Source organism: Engraulis encrasicolus, chromosome 23 (assembly GCF_034702125.1).
Source record: "Engraulis encrasicolus isolate BLACKSEA-1 chromosome 23, IST_EnEncr_1.0, whole genome shotgun sequence".
Classification (NCBI taxonomy): Eukaryota; Metazoa; Chordata; class Actinopteri; order Clupeiformes; family Engraulidae; genus Engraulis; species Engraulis encrasicolus.
This window is the reverse complement of record NC_085879.1, coordinates 5,469,400-5,483,766: the sequence shown is the minus strand read 5'-3', so window position 1 is coordinate 5,483,766 and position 14,367 is coordinate 5,469,400. Positions and strand designations below refer to the sequence as shown.

Sequence of the window (14,367 nt, the reverse complement as noted above, 5' to 3'; positions counted from 1 at the left end):
GGGCAGGAGAAAATAAACTATGAAGAATTAAAGCCTAATGTCGTACGCAGTGGTCTTTTGTTTTACAAGGCAACAAGTTCATTGAAACTTCTCGACAACAATGGAAACAAGAGTCATTTGTCTCTCCCCCTGCTTTGTTCTTTGCCATCGCTACTTAGAGGCCACCAGATGGGCATTTTATTAATGCTTCTCCCGGCAGATCAAAGACGACCGGGGCCCCGACCGCAGGGTACAACGCACTGTCAAGTGTCTGGGTCTCCTGCAACTGCAACAGATTTCCTCCAAGAGGAATGCTCCGGGGGAAATTGATATCAAATGCGCTAGTGTTGTTGTGCCCGCAACACCAGAAGCAGAGTTTTGGTTTGGTTAACATTGGGGTCCCAAACCGTTAACAGACAGAGGAACTAACCGAGTCACAACAGTTGATGAAAAACATTGCCGTTCTCGGCTCAAAAACTTTCTCTTTTGTTGTTGCCGAGGTGACCTTTCTCTGTTCTTTTGGTAAGAGCCATAAACCTGTGTGCAATCTAAGACACCCTTTGCTGATGTGAAACAGTCGCCACTTCGAGTTGATCTTTTTTTCCTGCCCTCTCTTCCTCTCTGTTTCTTCTTTTAACTACACGTCTCGAGTGTGTATTTTCCTTTCATGGCCAGGGACTGATTTGGTGTCCGTGGATAGATGGAGGCCTTTTGTTTTCTTTGACACAAGGCCATGCGATGGCACTTCTCTCCGTCATTTCTTTTGTCTTTTTTCTTCCAAGCGCCGAACTCATCCCTCCCCTCATCTGTCTCCCCTGTCATCGACCAATTGCTTCCAAACCCCGATAGCTAGCCATGCTAATTAGGGCCCTAAAAACAACAGCTGAAATCCACTTTCTTGCACGGCACCGAAGCGGGATACGCAATCTAACCAAAACAAGACTGTGTGTGTGTGTGTGTGTGTGTGTGTGTGTGTGTGTGTGTGTGTGTGTGCCTGACTGTTCTTGGGTAGGACTTTATACTCAGGAGGGACACGGGGAGCTGGATATGGTTTTAACATCTGCTGAAAACTCCATGAGGAGAGAGACACAGATGAGGAGGGGGTTCAGGGGGAGATGAACAGAGCGAAAAGAAACCAGGCAGAGGTAGAGAAGGCTGAAGGATAAAGACGAAATCCTTTGCAGGCCCACCTAAGTGACCCACATGACCTTTTCCAAACACAGTGATCGGGATCTATTTACATCGCCTTAGGGAGTAGGGCACCTTGGTGGTGACACGGTATATACGCCCACCACCTCCTGCCAGCTAGCCAGTCAGAACGAATGGCTTTGGCCCTTTCAGAATAGACCAGCCTCAATTCTTCTTAACTTGTGAGTGTGGGATGCTTTTTATTGTGAGCGTCTGGGCAGGGTTGCAGGAGCATCCTTTTCTGACCGCGTGTTGTGCATTCATTGTGTACCTTTCCATCTTGTCACGCCGCGCTTTTTCAAAGCTGACAATTTAATGATTTTACCAGCTTCCTATGAGGTCCCTCAACGCAGCTGGAGAATGACAGACCTCAAGTCCAGCAGGAGCCTTACATTATAAAACCTCTGACAGGCCGCGTCGGTTTGTTTTCTCCCCCCCCCACTATACCTTAGTGCAAGCCAATGGGCTTTGGGACAAACTCAAATTCAACTGGACGCAAAAGCATTTCGCTTCACTGTAAATCACAACTGGCAAGTTAATCAAATGCAATTACAGCAGTACTGAGAACTCAGCACCATAAGCTGTGTGATTGGTGTGAGCGGTTGAAATTAGCATCATAAAAACTCCCTTTGCAATCAAGGGGCCAATTTGGATGCTGCTATTTGGCAAATAAAATCAACACAAGGTCAAAAACAAAAGAAATAAAAGAGCACAGAAAGCTTTTGGATATGTTGCGAATAAAACATATTACCATCAAATCACAACCATTCGTTGGGGATTGTGTTATGTTTTGACAAATGAAGATATAAAAGTCACAGATGTGCTGTAACTCACTCACCATTCCAGTCCGCCTGGCAATCACGGTGTGGAACTGTCCGTCGGAAACCTTGATGGTCGTCATCAGTTTGTAGGTTCCGCTGCCAAGGTTAAAGGAGAAGCGCATCTGGCCCTCCACGATCTCCAGGGCCAGGAACTCGGCCTTGTCTCCGGTCTGGTTGTCATGGTTATACATGAGCAAGGCATCGCTCTTCAACGTGGCGAACTTGATGTATATGTAGTTGTTGTTGGGGTCCAGGCTAGGGAACTCCATGTAAGATAGCTCCTCAAAGCCGTAGCTGTTCAGCTCACAGTGCTTTCCAAACACACCTGCGGCATGAAAAAAGTCACGAAGTGCAACTGTTAACAACTCATTCATCTTTTTCGAGGCCTCACAATTCTCTCCAAATGTGTGGGCCAAGACAACATGAAGGTAATGCATTTTGCTTGTCTTGTAATATGAGCTCATAAAATAGCTCTTCTTTTGAGAGGGATAAAAAAAGAAGCATAACATAAAAATATCCAACAAAACATTATGAACATGCATGCAAATAATAAATGCTCACATATATAGAACATAATATTCTATATATACAGAGAAATGAAGACAAACAATAAATGATGGGCAATCAGACACAGTACATTTATGTAACCCTTTTAAGAGCTTCTTTTCCTTATTTTTTACTTTACACGGCTACATCTGTTATAACAGCAAAATTACACACTACAGTATGGCTATGCGCCAGGATAAAGGCCTAGACACCTGGAACTGAAGGCCCCTTGAAGTTTTATTACTTACCAAATGGACAATGGCAGTAATAGCCATCCACTCTGTTCTGGCAGGAGCCGCCATTAAAGCAAGGGTTACACTCACAGTAATTGATGATGGAATCACAGGTTTTGCCTGGGTTCATAAAACAACACAAATGAAAACGAATGAGGTGAGGATGACACAGGCAAAATGGAAAGGCACTGTTAACACAGGAACTCAGAGGAACCACGGGGGCATTTTTTAAAAAACTCTCCCCTTCTCCTCTTTCCAGCTTCTGTCACTGAAGCTCTCCATCATTCTATGAGCAAAACAAAACTAGTGGAACTCGCACCTTGTAAACTATGAGGAGATTTCTTAGAAACCATGGGTGCAAATGCGTGGCTGTCATGAAAACATTAACCAATATAAATGCAGAATCTCCACAGGATTCTGCGTAAAGTTTGCAGAAGTATGCAGTAAAAAAAAAAAAAAAGCAAACATATATGAAAAGAAACTTTGAAATGGCAATAAAGCAACAAAAGACGCAGACATGCACACAAACACATGCATCAACCAAAACGCGTGCATTTCACACAAAGGGATTAACTCGTTCACTTCTTTGTATTTTTAGGCTGTGGTTTTGTCGCAGCGCCACGAGACAAATAGCTGAAAGGATGTAAATTCCTTGGCCATAGCCAGGCGAAGGGAAAACAGGAAGTCCAACGAGTTCAGCGAGGGGGCATGCAAACTACTGTAAGTCAATAGGTGTAATTCTACAGGCCGCCAATTCATCTCCACGTAGCAGACCCGGGCTTCGTGGTCATTTGTTATGGCCGTCATAAAAAAAGAGGACATGGGATGACTCAGAGGAGCCCTGGGCCGAGATGATACGTCTGTGGCTGGGTTCACTTTTTTTTGGAGGGCCGAGAGTCATCCAAAAGCTACAGCTATAGCACCTGACCAAACAGACCTGATTTGAACAAATGTTATCATAAATGCTGATCCATATTCAGCCTCCGTGCACTCGTAGTGCAGAGTTCTTTTAGTATCAAACGAGTGTTGTGTGCTCAGTCTTGAGAGAGAGAGAAAGAGAGAGAGAGAGAGAGAGAGAGAGAGAGAGAGAGAGAGAGAGAGAGAGAGAGAGAGAGAGAGAGCAAGAAGTGAGAGAGTGCAATGATTTATTTGTGAAGCGCTGACACGAGACGAGCTTGACTAATGAGATCAATTTTTAGAACGTTCGCATTGCTTAGTCATGAGCACCGTGGACCTGTTGGCAGCATCCACAGATCCTCAAGAGTGGCAATGCAACAAGGGAAATTCCTTATTCAAAGCACTATGCAATTACAAAATGTTTGCTATCCGCATAAATAAAGCCGCTCAGAAGTCACAGACCTGCAGTGAAAAGTAAAACCTGTGTACTAAGTGCGGTCTACAAACGCCACGTTAATGGGGTCAAACTTAGCATCATCGCTCCTATAAAAGTAAACATGACATGTTGATATGTATCACAGCTGATACCCCCCAACACGTAACCCTAGCAGCAAACTGTTTTTTGGCAGTGGACCCTGCATGCTAGGGTTACAACACCTCTGCAATCATTTGGAGACAAATATTTTTCTTGGACTAAAAGGGACTAGGGTCAAATGCAGCGAGTGTGTATGTGTAAGTGTGTGTCTGTGTGTACATGTGCACATGAGTGTATGAGGGTGTGTGTGTGTGTGTGTGTGTGTGTGTGTGTGTGTGTGTGTGTGTGTGTGTGTGTGTGTGTGTGTGTGTGTGTGTGTGTGTGTGTGCATGTGTATCTGTGCGTGTGTATCTGTGTGTGTCTGTATGCCTGCTATGAACATCTGTGGCTGAGCTGCTCATAAAGTCGGCATTACTCCTACGCTATTTGAACAGTACCTGAAAATCCGGACTTGCAGAGGCAGTTGAAGCCACCGGGGTAGTTTTGGCAGAGTGCGCCGTTCTTGCAGGGGTTGGAGAGGCACTCATTCACATCTCTCTCGCAGGCCATGCCGGTGAAGCCCTCTGGACACGAACAGGAGAAACCACCCACCAGGTTGTGGCAGGTGCCCCCGTTGTGGCAGGGTGAGGGCAAGCACTCGTCAATGTCTGTTTCACACAGAGCCCCAGCATATCCAGGTCTGCAGTTGCATGCATAGGGCTGGAGGGGCTGGTTGGACACCAAAATGACTGGGACACTCTCTTCTGTCTTTGACTCGGGCCCTACACTGAGGCGACGTTTGCAGCTGCCGCCATTCTGGCAGGGGTTGTGGGTGCAGGGGTCATGGTCGACAGAGTCAATTTGTATGCCACTCTGTCTTTGAAGCACATCTCTGATGCTCTGGAAGAAGGTGGCTACGCCACTGGGGTTGACGTACTGGCCGTGGCTTCTCTTCACAGCCACGATCAGGAAGGTCTGGTTGTTTGATTCAAAGGCACCGTAGAGCTGAACGCCAGTGCCCATCCCTGCTAGTTGGGAGTTTGCGATGCGGACAAAGCTCAGGTAGTGGTTTGTGAGGAAGTCTTGGACTCCATTGCGGCTGAGTCTGATGAGAATGCTGTTGTCTATGGTGGCGTTGCTGAATCCCATGAAGAAGACTCGTGCATTGCTGTTCACTGACCCGTGGACACCGTCGCTGCTGCGAACAGTCAGGTCGAAAGTACCGTCGGTGGAGCGTGCGTTGGAATTGAGGTCACAGGTGCGTGTAGGTATGCTGAACAAGCTGGCTGCTGGGGGAACGAGGGAGCACTGGAAGGTGTCCTGCACATCTGGATCCTGGGGCTTGACGACGCCCAGAAAGCCTCCAGGAAACATGTTCCCAAAATAATGGACGTAGATCTCCACAGAACGAGGCTCTGAGGGATTGTCATTCTGGTCACTGACTTGGACGTGGACAGTACCTGTGGAGGACATCTGCGGAATTCCAGAGTCCTTTATGAGCACGGAGAGATAAAAGTCGCTGATTTGCTCTCTGTCAATCTCACGGCTGGTGGTGAGCTCACCCTTGGAGCTGAGCGAGAAGTAGTTGTTGGCAGAGCCCTTGCTGAGCAGGCTGTAAGTGAATGGGCCCTGGTTGGGTGCCAGGTCTGGATCTGTGGCATCCAGGGTGATGACCTTTGTGCCAGCCCGCTGGTTCTCCATCACCTCCCCACTGACAGTCACCAGCGTTGGCCCGTTGTCATTGATGTCCTCCAAGGTCACAATCAAGGTTGCGCTTCCTGTGGCGGGTGGGGACCCCGTGTCCACAGCCAGGAGGGTGAGGTTATACACGGGTGTGGTTTCACGGTCCAGCTCGGCATCTACAGACACTTGGCCTGTTTGAGGGTTGATACTGAAGGCATTTTTGTCATGATCTGATGTGAGGGAGTAAGAGAATCTGCTCCAGCTTGGCACAGAGTCTGAGTCTTCAGCACTGACAAAAGTGACAAGGCCTCCTGGGGCCAGGCCCTCGCTAACCTGAACATCGTATAAGACCTGGGTGAACACTGGGGGGTCATTTGCATCTAAGATGGTGATATTGACAAAGACTTCATCAATGTCTGCGCCTCTGATGCTGCCTGCATTCTTTGCCAGCACTCTTAGCGAGATTTTCTCTTCCTCTTCACGGTCTAAGGGCCCCGTGACGTAGATCTGCCCAGTCTTTCTGTTGATGCCAAACCCTTTCTTTCTGCTCTTTCCAAAAATCAAATAATATACAATGCCATCCTCTCCAAGATCGCGGTCGCTAGCAAACACTTCGCCAACCACTGTGCCTTTCGGCGCCGCCTCGGAGACCTCAAAATAGTACTGCTTGGAGACAAAACGAGGCACGTACTCGTTGGCGCCTTTCAGCTGAATGTTAACGTTGGCAAAGTTGCATCGCTCTTCATCAGGCACATTGAAAGCCTTTACTGTAAGGTGATACACTTGCTTAGCCTCATAGTCTAGGAAGCCCTGGGTGGTGATTATGCCAGTGTTTGGGTCAATTATGAAAAGGTCACTGTCTGATGACTGGATTACATAAGCTATCAGGGCGTTGGGCCCAGAGTCTTTATCCAATGCATTCATTTTGACCACAGTGGTGCCACTGGGGACATTCTCTTGTATGACTGGGAAATACTCATCAGGATTAAAAGCAGGTGGGTTGTCATTAACATCAGTCACATGGACGGTGACCGTGACATAGCTGGTCTTGGAGATCCAGCCACCATCGGTTGCTGTGACCTTCAGCTCATGCTTCTGCTTGGTTTCATAGTCCAGTGGCTGCGCTAAAGACAACACCCCTGTTTTGCTATTGATGGCAAACAGGCCGTCCTCGTTGCCAGAGGCGATGCTGTATGAGATGAGGCCATTCATTTGCTTGTCCTTGTCCTTGTCTCGGGCCGACAGCGTCCGGATGGCCGTGCCGACGTTCAAGCTTTCAGGAACCGTGGCGGAGACTTGGCTCTGGGAGAACTCTGGGGTGTGGTGGTTCTCATCCGTTACAGCCACTCGGATCGTAGCGTGTGCTGAGAGAGGCGGGTTCCCTTTGTCCCTGGCAACTACCTCAATGACGTATATTTTATTTGTATCCAAGGCCAAGGAGGAGGCCACACTTATCCATCCTGTCTGCTTATCTAATTTAAACTTGCTGGAGCTGTTCCCACCAGATATGCCATACTCGACTTCCGAGTTTAGACCAAAGTCCTTCTTGTCGGTGGCTGTGATTTTTATGAGTTTGGTGCCAACCTTGACACTCTTAGTGACAGGGGTGAAGTAAGGGGAGGAATCAAATACAGGGGGATTGTCATTGCTGTCAACCACATTTACTATGACTGTGGTTTCACTCATCATGGGGGGAACGCCTCGGTCAGAGGCTGTGACGATGAAACTGTGGCGATTGATGTTGATATTTCCGTGTCCGGTGGAGTTTTGGTACATCAGCTGCTGTTTGATAGAGATCTCGCCAGAGCTGGAGTTAATGCGGAAGTACTCGGACTGGGAGCGGATGAAGTAGAATATCTTCCCATTAAAGCCCTCATCGGGGTCTGTGGCTGACACCTGTGTTACCACGGAGCCGACCTCGGTCATCTCAGGGTAATCCAGGTAGTAGGAGGGTCGACTGAAGCGCGGTGCGTTATCGTTTATATCAGTCACGAATATTGTCACGTCTGTGCTCACAGTCCAGCCAGAGTCGTGGGCAGACACTTTAGCGATGTAGTGGTCAGTGTCCTCCCTGTTCAGTGGTCGGCTGATGGTTATGTCCCCTGTGCTGGGATTGATGGTGAACGGCAGACTTGAGTCAGTAATTGAATACTTGCTGATGGCGTTGGCACCTGCATCTTCATCGGTGGTTGTCACCCGGATGACGGTGTATCCTACAGGTGCGTTCTCCGGCACAGAGGCGCTGAAGATCTTGGAGAATCTAGGGGCGTTGTCATTCACATCCAGGACATTGATGAGGACTTTGACAGCTGTGCTTTTTGGTGGGTTACCCCTATCGGTGGCTTTGACTCTCAGGGAATACTGGTTCATCTCCTCTCTGTCCAGCGGCCTGGTGGTACGGATTGCACCTGTCGCACGATTAATGCTGAACCTGTTATCCTTGTTTCCATCAATGATGGCGTACTCCAGGTGACCATTGGGCCCACTGTCCAAATCCACAGCAGACACAGTGAGAACATGCTGTGGAGAGAGGTTCTCAAGTATGTCTGCCTGGAAGGGCTCTCTCTCAAAGACGGGATGATTGTCATTGATATCCAGCACGTTAATCTCCACTCGCTCGTAGGCAGAGTACGGCGGGAAACCCTGGTCTCTGGCTTCGATCCATAGCACATAGGTCTGTATGTTCTCAAAGTCCAGTGATTTTTTGATTGACAGCTCTCCCGACAGCTGATCGACATGGAAGGCGTTGTCGAGGTTGCCACTGGCGATGTAGTAGGACAACTGCCCACCCCTGGTGGATGCTCCCGAGACGGTGGTGATGACAGTGTTGACAGCCTGGCTCTCTGGGTAGGTGAAGCTCTTCTCCTTCAGCCGTATGATGGGGAAGTCCCCACCGCTGACGAACCTCACGGTCACCGTGGTGCTGTCGGTCTTGGGGTTGGTGCCGCCATCTTTCACCCGGACGGTGAAGGTGACCTCGGAGCTTCCCGTCAGCCTCTCGTTGGCGGTGATGGACCCTCTCAGCGGGTCGATCTTGAACTTCTCCGAGTTGCGGCCGGAGAGGGAGTAGTGGAGCTGGGCGTTGGAGCCTGCGTCTTCATCTGTTACCGTGACAGCAAACACCAATGAGCCTGGAAGAGGAGACACAAAACAGTGAACATAATTAGTATGCTCAAAATCCTTAGTACAATAATGTTATCATACTCCTATACTACATTATTAGAACTGTTATAGGTGCAACATGTCTGTTATTTCATGTTGGATATTCACTTGTGTAAATAATAAATAGCATTTAATAAATAAATACTATTTATAGTTTCACAACTCCTACAATGACTTAATTAAGGAATAAAAGCCACATTTTAAGCCAATCAAATGGGCATCTTGACATACAAAATCCCCATTTGGCTTCGGAGGATTTGTGTGTCTCTGAGCTGCTGCCAATGACAGAGCAGGCTGCCATCTCTTCCTGTGTCACTAGTGTGGGCGTGCCAATCACCTGCTGAGGTGGAAGCCGGGATGTGCGTGACATAAGGGTGGTGATGGAAGCGCGGGGGGTTGTCATTGATGTCGGCCACCACCACCGACACGGTGGCTGAGCTGGACAGGGCCTTGGGCTGGCCTCCATCCGATGCCACCACCAGCAGCTGGTAGCTGCCCCTGGCCTCCCGGTCCAGCAGGGAGCTGGTGATGATCTGTCCGGTCGCGGGGTTGATGGAGAACTGGCCACTACCGCCCGTTAGACTGTAGCTGTTGGACAAAGACAGAGAGGCACACAAAAGAGGGAATTCACATTACAGTATTTGCAAGGGACCATATACAATTTAGACAGCAGCTATTGGACAATAAAGAAAATACAATAGAGCGGAATTTATATTACTTGTATGGGACCATACAATTTAGACTGCAGTTGTTGGAAAGAGGGAGAGAGCGCTCGTGAGAGAGAGAGAGAGAGAGAGAGAGAGAGAGAGAGAGAGAGAGAGAGAGAGAGAGAGAGAGAGAGAGAGAGAACAGAGGGGATTTATATTATTTGTAAGGTACCGTATACAATTTTAGACATAAACGTTTCCACATGATGTAATGCACCGAAGTTAAGCCGCTGCTTGATTTACATCCACAATGTAAATCTGTGTACAGTGTGCATGATGTGCTACACAAAACATTTGTCTCGAAAAGTTGTATCTTATTTTAAAATAGGTTAAATCTTTAATATACTTCTGCTACTAGTAACACATAACAGCTGCACATGCTGTAGCATCTACTTTTAGTCCTGATATTCCTGACAAACTCCTATTTTACCCTGATACATTCTCAAATATCCATTTCTTTTCCTGCACATGCATAAATCACTTTAATACTGGCTTAGTGCATCCTGCTGAAGAAATCCTCAAGTGTTTCACTCAAGCACAAGTTTGGGAAGCAAAACCTAAAGCTATTCTGTGCTTTTTTATAGATATACAAACACATTTACTGCCTAGTCTCTCTCTTGCCTGTCCTTCTCCCTAGTGGCACTGACACACTAAACCTTTGGAGGGCACTATTTCAAGCAGAAAACGTGAGCGAGAGAGAGAGAAAGCGAGAGCGAGAGAGAGAGAGAGAGAGAGAGAGAGAGAGAGAGAGAGAGAGAGAGAGAGAGAAAGATTTTTTAACTCTCACGGACCAAAAAATTACACAGACAGGCTAAATGGATGGGATTGTGCGTCATAAATCAGTCAAAGCCAACAGTAGACTTTTACGGTTTTTCAGGGAAGAGAAAGAGAAAAAACGACTACAATCCCTGTGGATTATTTTAGTTCATCACTCAGTACGTTTTCCTGTTTTTCTCAAGACTTGCTCAGACTGTCTCAAACACAGGCCACTGTGTGCGCTACAGTACGTAGAAGTTGGGAGACATCGCCAAATTCTTTTTCGACCCCAAAAAATACCCTGGGTTTTCGCACTCTCCCAAAGTATATTGAGTTTCCTCCCCTTTTTCAGAAGTTCCCAGAGTGCCTTTGAGGCAAAGCCGTCCTGACATGTACATGAGCACTTGTGCGCTCATTTTTTTCTCCTCCGTACCCTCCTTTCTTTTCTTTTAAACGTGGAACCCCGGGGTGGCACTCCTGCGAAAACTAGCAACAAATTAGAGAACAAAGTGCGAATAAAAAGAGCTCTTTGGGGACCACAACAAGTTGGGTCACGCACCCCACCAACAAAACAGGGCCCCGAAAAAACAGAGACGGACTCACTTAATGGTCTGTGAGAACTGAAACTAATAACTAATCGCGGGCGCTTCTCTGTGCTCCATTAAAAACTGTACGGCCCTTTGGAACCCCTGTCGGGCACTACTCCTTCTGTCATAGCCAATTAACATCCTCATTACCGGGCTTTTTGGGGGAAAGTGGAGCACCGCTCCGTCGCCCCATGCGTCCTCAGCGGGGAGAGTGGGGTTGATCGGGGCGAGAGAGAGGGTCACTTGTACCCGGCCAGCCAGGCCAGGCCGGATGTCTGCTCGCTTAATGTGTGCAAGTCTACTCCGTGGGATTTAGCCTCTCTCTCTCTCTCTCTCTCTCTCTCTCTCTCTCTCTCTCTCTCTCTCTCTCTCTCTCTCTCTCTCTCTCTCTCTCTCTCTCTCTCTCTCTCTCTCTCTCTGTCTGAGGATGAGAATGAGTTTGCTGGATAATGCCTTTCTGATGTCGTCTGTGTGTATGTTTGTCTTTCTGCTTGTGTCTGTCTACTTGAGAGTGATTATCAGTTCATCTGTCTTGTTTTTGGCGCTCTGTGTGTGTGTGTGTGTGTGTGTGTGTGTGTGTGTGTGTGTGTGTGTGTGTGTGTGTGTGTGTGTGTGTGTGTGTGTGTGTGTGTGTGTGTGTGTGTGTGTGTGTGTGTGTGTGTGTGTGTGCGCGTGTGTGTGTGCGTACATGCATGCTTGTGTGTGTGAGAGAGAGAGAATGCGTGTGCATGTGAGTATGTGTGTGTTGGAATAATAAGACTGTACTTGACCTCTGTCTGGTCATGTGTGTGTGTGTGTGCGTGCCTGGATGTGTGCATGTGTGTGTGTGTGTGTGTGTGCGAATCTGCCTGTGTCTATGTCTATGTGTTGGTGGTGTTACATCATCGCATGAAGACCCTCCCCTGTACCTGATGACACCGTTCAGGCCCACGTCAGCGTCCGAGCTGTTGACCAGCAGTACATCAGTGCCAGTCGGCGCGTCCTCCGGGATGCTGGTGTGGAAAGTTGCAGACGTGAACGCCGGCACGTTGTCATTGACATCATCCACCAGCACCGTGATGGTTCCCGTTCCACTCAGAGCAGGCGATCCTAGAAAATTCGAGACACAGAAGGAAGAGAGGGGGAAAAAAAACAAACTGGTTAGACTCCAATTTCTCACACAAGATTCGATTTAACGTTTGGTTTACCACTCATTTAGCTGGTGAGGAACTATCTGGTTGGAAAAAAACACATGCCCCATACTTATGTAAAGCACGGTATTGGTGGAAAGTTGTTGTTTTTTTCCCTTCGTTGGCATGCCATCAAGTGTCCCTCGTGTCCAGCTGCTGCAGAGTATGATTTGAATTAGCATGGTGGCTGTATTATGTCTAACCATCCAACCACATCACCTCACCTCAGAGATAATCTCCCCGAAAAGGCATATAATCTTCATAATGAGGCAGTGACATGGCTCCCGGGGCCGCCTCATTTAAAAATATGCTAAGTAATGCTTAAATATAGAAACCCAGTGCGGTGCAGGGGGGCGGACGACGACACTGGTGTTCCTATACCATAGATAATACCCATGAAACACCAGCATGTAACGTCGTCACACACAGCGCACGTGCAGAGGCAAAAGAGCAAAAGAGAAAAAAAGCTTTACTTTCAGCAGGAAAAAAAGGGGGAAAAAAGGCAAACTGAACCCGGTATTAACCCAACCCCAGCAAGCGAAGAGGGAAAAAACAACAACCTGGGTCCACGGGGATGATGTTTAAATCAACAGCAGATGAAAATTACCCACAAAAGCAAGAGAACCTGGAGAGATTCAAACATCTGCTCGCTCACGTTGCGCTCGACTGTGATTAAAATGAATTTGCTCCTCACATAAATTCAGACGTTGATAACATCAAATGCTTGAACTTGCATACTGTGGAGCAGAAACCTAATAAGAAAAATGCTTTCCAAAAACTCTGGCAACTGAACGGCTGTAAAACTCCTCTCTTTCCTTTCTCCTCCTTCCCTCCTTCTTTCTCTCTCTTTTTCTCTATTCCTTTCCTTTGTCTTTTTCTTACCCCCTCCCTCCTTCCACACGTATGGCTTTGCAAGACTTTGCAAACACACAAACAGAACAAAGCACAGGATGATTTATTAACTAAAATGTGGCAAGTGTCATTCCATCTCTTGACTCTGCATAATTAATAACGTGTGTTGATAATCGGCGGCACAGAACTTAAAGCTTATCATCTTCTCATTTGGATGACAAAAGGATTAGCAAGCGGTAAAGAGTTTAACATGTAGCTAATGAGCGTACGGGGGGGCGTGTGTGTCTCTATTAAGAGGATGTGATGAAAAGGACTGAAGAAGCGTCTTAGTAGTATGAAGAAGAAGGCTTCCGTCGCCCTAACACATGCTTACTACTGATGGGATTGATCTCGAGTGCAGAACTACAAAGGGTTAATTTACAATGCCACCCCAACACTGCCCCCCCCCCCTCCATTAACACCCCCCTCCCTTTTCAGAAGATCAGACGCTAAACCAATTCCAAGAATGCATGCCGCGTACATTAATCCACTCTAACTGACTTCTGAATGCAAAAACAAAAATCTTGTGTAGCGCAGTGGGGGGAGGAAAAGGCTCATTCCAACCAATATACAAATGCACACACGTTTGCACTAAAAAGTAAACAACTTCCATCCAGAAAAATACAAAGAACCAAGAAACCACAAACAATGCAACACAATGACTCATGCCACGCTCTCGTTTTCATTTCTCCATCACGGTTGTTAATTTTCAAAAGCCCGGCTTCTTTTACGACCAAAAACGTTAAAGTGCTGTCCACATTATTAGAACTATAACTCAGCCTGACAGCTTTCATAAAAAGATGTTCGAACGGCAACATATGAGCTCATCAATACTCATCCAGCTATTAATTTGGGACCCTTACAACCATTGAGCACGACGTTCAGCTCGTGTTCGTCCGCTGACAACTCCATATTCCACACGAGGTAATTGGCATGTTGTTACAAGATGTGCTAGCATTATGAGGGTCAGAGAATAAGGATTTAATAATGTGTACTCACGTTATTATGAGGAGCACAACACCACCAATAATTTCATCGTATGTGTATCAAGCATGCAATAGACACACTGGATGTACAATACCATGATATGTATTGTTCTGTCTACAGTAGGAGCCAATTATTTTGTGCTATCGTTTTGTTGATGGTGCTGATTGCACCATGAAGGTCCAGCACGAAACTCCTCATAACTCTCATGGCACGTGCATGGAACCGGAAAAAATGAGTGGCTCTAACT

General features: G+C 47.2%; 1 protein-coding gene across 1 annotated transcript in view; it reads right to left on the bottom strand.

Moving 5' to 3' along the window:
* fat4 (FAT atypical cadherin 4) overlaps nucleotides 1-14,367 on the bottom strand; it is a 113,515-nt gene that overhangs the window by 14,251 nt on the left and 84,897 nt on the right. The window contains exons 7-11 of the mRNA XM_063190615.1: nucleotides 11,982-12,162; nucleotides 9,361-9,611; nucleotides 4,637-8,992; nucleotides 2,783-2,887; nucleotides 2,006-2,313 (exon numbers count right to left, since the gene is read on the bottom strand). Of these exons, the coding sequence (XP_063046685.1) occupies nucleotides 2,006-2,313; nucleotides 2,783-2,887; nucleotides 4,637-8,992; nucleotides 9,361-9,611; nucleotides 11,982-12,162 (5,201 nt within the window). The remainder of the gene's footprint in view (nucleotides 1-2,005; nucleotides 2,314-2,782; nucleotides 2,888-4,636; nucleotides 8,993-9,360; nucleotides 9,612-11,981; nucleotides 12,163-14,367) is intronic.